At 44.8% G+C, this 8,428-nt stretch overlaps 1 protein-coding gene across 1 annotated transcript in view; it reads right to left on the bottom strand.

The window, feature by feature from the left end:
• Positions 1 to 8,428, bottom strand: part of rasgrp3 (RAS guanyl releasing protein 3 (calcium and DAG-regulated)) — a gene marked incomplete in the record, with an annotated part of 91,711 nt that continues 83,283 nt past the window's right edge. Inside the window, 3 exon segments of the mRNA XM_034223148.1 lie at positions 1 to 1,208; positions 1,953 to 2,320; positions 2,427 to 2,576. Of these exon segments, the coding sequence (XP_034079039.1) occupies positions 1,200 to 1,208; positions 1,953 to 2,320; positions 2,427 to 2,576 (527 nt within the window).

Below are 8,428 nucleotides of genomic sequence, written 5' to 3'. Positions count from 1 at the left end.
TTTTTAAAGTCATTCTCTTTTATTTCCTAACAGTGTCAGTTTTATTTAATACGACGGCAAAGTGACAATATATGAATACATTCTGTTTCTTTTGCTCTTTGTGCAGAATCGTAACTTTGTTTTATCGATAATACAAATAACTTTACTATTGAATCTGTTAAGATTGTTTAAGTGTCAAAAGTACCAACAGGCAATATTTGTACCCTGGTTATGAAATATTTAAAATAGTAATATAAATGATATATTAGCTTTTATATATTCATTTACTGTCATGTAAATGCTAAATATATCTCCCGCTGGCAAATGTTCATTTAGTGACAATATGATTTTTCTGCATTCAATTATGATAAAGTAGATCAATATAATATCATAGATAAACATACAACCATGTGTATTGTATTTCAATGAATGTCTTCGATGTGTTTTATTTGAGAACAGCTTCTGTTAAAATAAATTATCTTTTTGTAATGCTGGAGTCAGGCCAGGTATTAATCATATGTCATGCTGAAAGAAATGTAATTGTATACATTTTAAACAATAGGGAGGGTTAAACACACTGTAGTTTTCATGTACAAATATAAATAAAATGTAGGAATAAATACAAATTGGCCATAAATACTCCAGGGTCCAGAATGGTCCATCTTCACTGCTCTGTATGTCAGGAGGGTTGGATTCCCTTAACGTTCTTCTCCATTTGGACTTCCCTTTTTTAAAACTCTTTCCCATATCCATCATGATCTTTTGGATCATTTCCACTTGGGAAGAACGTGCCCGTCTCTTTCTTTAGTTCAGGCTTTTACTTTGTAATCCCCAAGCTGGCATTTAAAGCGGTTACAAAAAAGTTACTGGCTGTCTTTGATTCACTAGGCTGAACCAATTTCACTCTTTTTGGAAGTTAACAAATGTTTCCTTTACTTTTCCAAGTGCTGATGTTGTGTACATCCCAAATATCCCCAGCCAAAGACCCTCCACAGGGTGACACACAGCAGGTGTTAGTCCATTAGCCAGTCTTTCCATGCAGCTACTGGGAGCCACATCAGCTCCACCTGTGCCGAGGTCTACAGAGGACATGATAGCTCCAGGTCACTGACGGGGGGCCGCAGGCAGCCCAGCACGTCCCCCAGAGAGAAGAGCTTCCTGCTCCCAGCCGATAGGGGCTTCCTGAATTTCTGAGACTGTCCCTCACCAACGAGACCAAGTCAGCTGTCCTGGAGAGGAAGAGCAGAGAACAAGACATTCGTATCTGGAATTATAGCCTTTTTACTAAACTACTGTTCTTTCTGTTTAAATGGATGTCTCAGACACATTAGAATATTGCTGTCCTGTATAAAACATATGGTTTTCCTCATCAGCTCGCCCTTCACCTGCATCTTATCCCCTCATCAGCCTCATATGCTGGCCCAATTCCATTTATTTCCCTGCCGGACCATGAACGTTGCAAAGTTGATCTACTGCTTAATTTGTTATTTTGTAACCTTCTTTGACAATAAATCATTGATCTGAAGAAGGAGTCAGCCTCAGCACTATGACTCCAGATAGTGTCTTTCAAAACGTGGGTGGAAATATTGTTACCTTATTGTGCAGAGGACTTCATTAACACTCCAACAGTCCTCCCTGTTTGCTAAAGTAGACCTGTTAGCCTTCAACCTGCTTCCTAGCTAGCTCACCTCCAGTCTACTAGACTCCAACCTGCTAACCTCCAGCCTGCTAACTTACTGCTAAGTTAACTTGCAGTCTGCTAACGTTCAGTCTGCTAACCTCCAACCTACTTCTCTTTAAACCTAAACATCTCATTGTATGATCAGCAATTTTCCGATCCTGGGTTCTAAAACTCTGGGTTCTAAAACATTGAATATATGACATGACATTTGACATTTACTTTAAGAAGTTTCTATTTCCATGCTTGAAAAGGATTAATTTTATCATAATAAATACAGTAGTTTTTCTCTCACCTTAACTCTGTGTGTCCTCCCGTTCTGTGCGGGCTCTCCTGAGACCACTGACTTCTCCTGAGAGTCCACGCTGCACCTGGTGGAAACTGCCGGCTCGTTCTGGTTTTCCCAGCGGGCAAAGCCTTTATTTTTGGATGATTTTCTGTGAGTCCTGTATTTCATTTTTGGGAAGGTGTGGGAGCCGCTGTCTGTGCCCCCCCAGCTGTGTTCTGGCCATAGGGGATCAGTCTGGGTTGCCTGGCTTGCGGTGGCCCTCTGCAGGCGCACTGAGATCCTCTGGGCGGAGCCCGTCATCAGGGTGATGGACTGAGGGGCCAGACCTGGTCCTGGTGATGGGACAGCTGGGAACTCAAACACCTCATCCTCATCTGAAGGAGAGAACCCAAGAAAATAATATAACATTATGCTTGATATCACTTACACATAAAGCCTTTTTAACTACTGGATTTATGAATCACCAAAAGGTGAAATGACCTTCACAGGTGGGCAGAGCCGGGCTGCTGGGCAGGGAGCTGTGGGTCAGTCTGGCTGGAGAAACATTTCCAAGAGAGCCGGAGCGGATCAGCTTCCTGCAGGCCAGAACCAGCAGCTCCCGACATTGTTTATGACAGTTTACACCACAGTCTGCAGAGTGAACACACACACATATTCAGGGCAATGTGCTCTAAGCTTAAAAAAAGGCATATTATATCCCTTTTGTTCTAAATTGCTCATAATGATTTATTTCATAATAGTCCATTACTTTTGCAGTCAGGTCATTTTAAAGGTCCTATGTCATGCTTTTCCGGTTATTACCAGTCCCCTTGTGTGTTATGAAGGTTTGTATGCATGTAAACCAGGGATCACCAACTAGCCTACATTTGTCCAAGGGTGCTAGTGGAGCACGCTCGGGTACTGCGGACCGCATAAAGCTTAGCAGACTCTTCACGCTAAGGAAGGATCACTTCTAGGCAGGGTTGGGAGGGTTACTTTGTAAATGTAATCAGTTACTGATTATAGGGCCGGGACTCGATTAAAACAATTAATCTAATTAATTAGAGGCTTTGTAATTAATTAATCGAAATTAATCGCATTTTTAATCGCATATAAATATTTGACCTGAGAACAGTGAGAAGCAATTTTTTTCACATGGATTTTAGTATACCATTAGGCGCATTCACACCGCAGTACTTTTCCCACAAAGGTTCATGAGAACTTAGTTCATGAGAACAAATGAAGCCGCTGACGTCACTTCTTCTGCTTCTGCTTTGGGTTTACTGGCAGGCCGCAAACCACTTCACGGCATATACTGCCGCCCAAAGTCCCCGGCCGGAAGTCCCCGGAGTTGGGGATTGGCTTCAGTAGAAGCTGCTGGGAGTCCCAGCAGCTTCTACTGAAGCCTTCCGAGTAAATCGCCAGAACGCCGACACCTCCTCATCTCCACCGCTCCCATGTTTTATTTTGTGTTGCCATAAGTTAGTCTCTCTGCGTTTCTGCGCTGGGCTAATGCTAATGCTAATAATGCTAATGCGAGGATAATAAAATGGCGGCTTCACCAAACTTTTTGGGAGTTTTACGGGGCGTGGTTTGCAATCCGCCCAGCCAATCAGAAATATAGCTCTTTTCTCACAAGAGAGCCGTACGAAAGTCCCTGCTCTCTAGCAGCTCTCTGCTCTCTAGCAGGGACTTTCGTGGGGGTAAAAAGGTTCTCATGAACTAATTTTAGTACCGGCTCTTTTTGGTGTGAACCATAGACTGTATGGTGTGAACGCGATAAAAGAGGCTAACGTCCACGCTAGCTGCTATATGTTTTGCATTGAGGTGATACTTGAGGCTTGATGTGCTACGGTGATATGCGAATTTCTTTTTGCATAATTTGCACACAACCGTGCTCTTCTCAACGCTTCCATCCGTCAGTTTTTTAAAACAACATTTCCCACTGTTGTTCACTGTGGTTTGTTGTTGTCTGAAGTCATGAACGTTAGTTGGTGCTCCAGTATAATCGGTACGCCTGAAACTCATCCAGTGAGAAACGTTCCGCGGTGCAAAAATAAGTGCGATTAAAATGCGTTAATTTTTTTAACGCGTTAATTTTTGTGTAATTAATTAATCTTAATTAACGCGTTAAAGTCCCGGCCCTACTGATTACTGAATACATGCTCTGAAAGTAATCAGAATACAGCTACAGTTACGTGTCTTAAAAAAGTAACGTATTTGTGAGGGAATATTTCTGTCTTTACTCCTAGATATTTAACCTTTCTGCCTGTTGACATATCACCAACCCTGAGTCTGTTATCTCCCGTAAGGAATGTGCTAATGCAGTCATATGGTGTTATTCTCAGTTTTATGGCCTGACCTATCGGTCACAGAGGGTGTATGACTGTGAGAACGCTGGCTTCTAAGTACCACAGACAAGTGATTCAGTATTTACAGATGTTGGAGATATCTCCAGTGTTCCCAGGTGTTTACGCACCATCCCCCAATATGTGGATTAACTCTCTGTAAACTAGTTAAAAGGTCTACCGAGAGAGAGGCTGGTCAGATTTGACATGGCAACCCACCCGTGCAGTCAGAACCTCTGGCTGTGTGACTTGTGATGTGAATTTCTCCGGCCGATACTTGTAATAAACATCAGTGTTTGACATCAGAACTTCTGCTCGTCCCGTGTCTCCTTCATGAGTCGGTGACTCCCACTGCATTGCTACACAGAAGTTTCCTCCACAGTATTCAGATGACTTTTAGAATACTTTATTTTTCCATAACAGATGGGTATGTTTCGGTGAACAGGAGACACTTGTTTTACTGTTTTAATGGCTTATCAAGAACTCAAACACAACATCTTGGTGTCGTTCTGGACAGCTCTCTCATCTGTACCACACATAAAAAACATCACCCGGACTGCATTCTTTGTACTGTCTTAAAATCTTTCCTTGGAATATGTTATGAAATGTAAGGTATCCTTGGGTGCTTTGAAAGGCGCCCCTAAATAGAATGAATTATCATTATTATTTATTATCTGAAACGATGTAATAACTTTTAAAACTTTTTCCAGTCACTTGCCCCATGCATTCAGCAGCAAGCCATTCACTTTGATTTGATCCCGTTATGAAATGTCAACATTTCGACAATAAATAAATGCTACATAAACGTTATCTTAAACATTTTATCTAACCATCTCCGTTTCTAACTTTCAATATATTTTAAAAGAGATCTCTCTCTCATCTGCGTGCGGGGGCGGGGCCTCACAGACACGCTGCATCTCTCTCTCGCTCACAGACATGCTCCAGCGCTGTGCAGTGTGCACACAGTTCTGCCGGTAATGAATATTACATTTTATCAGTAGCGTGGCGTGGGGAAAAAAATAGGGGAAGCCAATAATACGTCCTTTCTTTTGGGTCGGGGGTGTGGTGGTCAATGTAATAACGTAACCAGATGAGTGATTACAGCACCCGGTATCATTTTACACACATTTGTATCATATGCAGGACTTACACACGCCTGTTATCTAACCGACAGGTCCGCACGCACTCTCCAGCCGAAACTCTAATAAGCATTCATTCACAAACTAAATCAGGAGACCTTTAACGTTTTACGTCCGATTCGCTCCTTTTTTCCTCGCTGTACACAGCTCCAGTTTGGGCATTGGCCTGTCTTCAGATTGTATTTGTTGTTGCTGCTGTAGTGGAAGTTTAGTACAATTATTTTTGATGAAATACTCCAAATCTCCACCCTCCATAATTGCACTTGATTCAGTTGCTTGCTACTTTCTAACGGCGGTGAGAGTGGTGCAGTGACGCTATCTATCTTCTATCGATTAGATTTATGATTCGAAAATTATAAAAGTAGTGTGGATATTATCCGACTGAACAAAACGTGCATTTATCTAACAGGTTCGTTATCCACTGACCTTATTTCGAGCTATTTTCCTAAATCCTAAGGAGAAATCCCATTGCTTTTTTGTCGAGGGAAACATGAGGGAAACCGAGCGCAGCTTACTTCCGGATTTTAGGACGCGTCACTGAAACACTAAGTTGATGCGATTTGATTGGATTGTGAGGCAAGGAAAGCCAGCCGCCTCTGGCTTCCCTTGGCATGGCCCTGACGGCCCGTCCACACAGCGGCGTGCGTTGAAGCTTCCAACGCTTCTGCCCATTCACTTTGAATGGGGTGACCTCACTTTTAGCCGAACTGCATTTTGGGAAGCGACGTGGAGCGTTGCTGGCGTTGCTCGCTTCAAACGTTGAGCAATGTTCAACTTTTGACGCCTCGATGGAGGCGTCAGCCAATCGAATCATATGCCAGTACAAGCTCTAGCCAATCACACCGCGTGCTTGTGTGTCTGGGGCGGGAGATTCATGTGATTGGTTGTTGGTTGAGTGTCAGACACGCCCGCCGGCAAGCGCCAACGCACGCCGCTGTGTGGACGGGCCTGGACTGACAGGTTGGCAGGGGCATGAGGTGAGCCTTGTCTGATTGGTCAATCCTTCAATTTTTTTCACCAAGGGAAGCCAATTTCGGCTGGCCTCCTCTCGCAACAGTGAGTGCAATCTACTGTTTCACCATAACATCTAGAGGGGCGCTGTTTGTAAAATACTCAATGAGAATGGGGGAGAGATGGACCGGCAGCAACACACAACAAAGAATTTCCGAAACTAAACAAAGTGTTTTTATTTATTTATTAAAATTATAACTACAATCCGAAAAAACAGGGGAAGCCTGGCTTCCCTTGGCCTCCAGGAGAAAACGCCACTGCATTTTATGAGGATATTTTTCCACCAATAATTCCAATAAGTATTCCAAAATGTATTCACTTCAGGTTTAGGAAAGTAACTGTAATCAGATTACTCGTTTTTCAAATGTAACGCCAGCTGAATACAGTTCGCCTACTTGATTTTTGATATTCCGTTACAACCCAACCCTGCTTAGGCTACTGAAGAAACACACTCCTCAATGTCAGTTTCGGTAGTTTAATGACAAGGATGACGACACCCTGAAACAGAGCAATTCAGCAAGATAAACTGACAAAGTACTACATCCATGCATGTCATGACCAATACAAATATATACAACGACACAGAGTATAGATACACCAAACAATAGTGGAAACAATCTTACATGAATGAGTGGATGAACGTCTCAACTCGAGGCGGAGTGAATGAACAATGTTTGAACTAAAATGGACGCTCGGCACTACCGGGTCAGAGCACGGCATATCCGGACAGCGACAGCAGTGTCGCTGCCCTCTAGTGGCCGGCGATAAACTATTCATCCCCCCCCAGACCGGAAAACTATGGGCCGGAATAGATTAACGGTCTAAATCCCGTATCCAGCTGCCGGACTCGGGCTCGTAACATGCAGGCGGCCTGGCCGAGTAGGCTGGGGCAGCATCGGCGGCGACTGCGGCACCGGGAGCGGTGCGCCCAGGAAGGCACCCGTAGGAACGGTGGGGTCAGAGGACGCCTCACCAGCAGGCGCCGGTGGGGAAGCGCCCATAGCCGAGTCGCGGGGTCCAACAGCCGGCCGGCAGTGTCAGACGTCCCGAACCGTCAACCCTGACCCGATACTGGTCGTGGCCCGGCGACTCCACCACGATCCCTGACCTATCCCATTTGTGGGGGCTCGGGCCTTGCTGGTTCTGGAGGAATACCCTTTCGCCGAGTGCCAATGGGCGGAGCGGTCTTGAGTGAGTCCCCAGAGACTCGTTGGTATGGGACATACGGGTCCGAAGGGCGTCCTCCTCCATGCCTCGCGCCATAGCAGGCGGATATGCGGCTTCGATAACTTCTCGAGGCGGTTCACGAAGGAGAGCGAGCCACGAAGGAGAGCGAGCCACGAAGGAGAGCGAGCCACGAAGGAGAGCGAGCCACGAAGGAGAGCGAGCCACGAAGGAGAGCGAGCCACGAAGGGGGCGGCCGAAGATGATCTGCGCCGGCGAGAGGTTGCAGTCGGGGTCAGGCGTGTTTCGCAACTGCAGCATAGCACGCAGGAAGCGGTCCTGATCAAGGTGTTGGACATCAGGAGGCGCTGAGCAGTCTTAACCGCAACTTTCCGCCCTCCCATTCGACTGCGGAAAGCTAACGGAAGACATTTAAAATAATAATAATAATAATTTAAAATAAAAGCAATAATTGTGGCTTGATATTGAGTAAGAACATGTTTTTATGAACCACACAGATTCCGGTCTTCTACGACCCGACCGGAGAAAAAGACGTGCTGCAGGCACGAAACACATTACCAGTAGCTGTTGTTCATAGTAGGTTGGCATATTACACTGAACAACTAGCAAACGTAGGTTAGCATATTAATCTAGCTGGCAAGCTAACAAACCTAAAACAACTAAGTTTCTCTAATATTTTGTGATTTGCATTTGATTTCGTCCAGCCAGATCAGGAAACTCCTGGCGTATCTGGCCCAACACAGCACACACACACACACACACACACACACACACACAGCACCACACACACACACACACCACACACACACACACACACACA

This window comes from Gymnodraco acuticeps, unplaced genomic scaffold (assembly GCF_902827175.1).
Source record: "Gymnodraco acuticeps unplaced genomic scaffold, fGymAcu1.1, whole genome shotgun sequence".
In the NCBI taxonomy this organism is placed as follows: domain Eukaryota; kingdom Metazoa; phylum Chordata; class Actinopteri; order Perciformes; family Bathydraconidae; genus Gymnodraco; species Gymnodraco acuticeps.
This window is presented reverse-complemented; position numbering and strand designations above follow the sequence as displayed.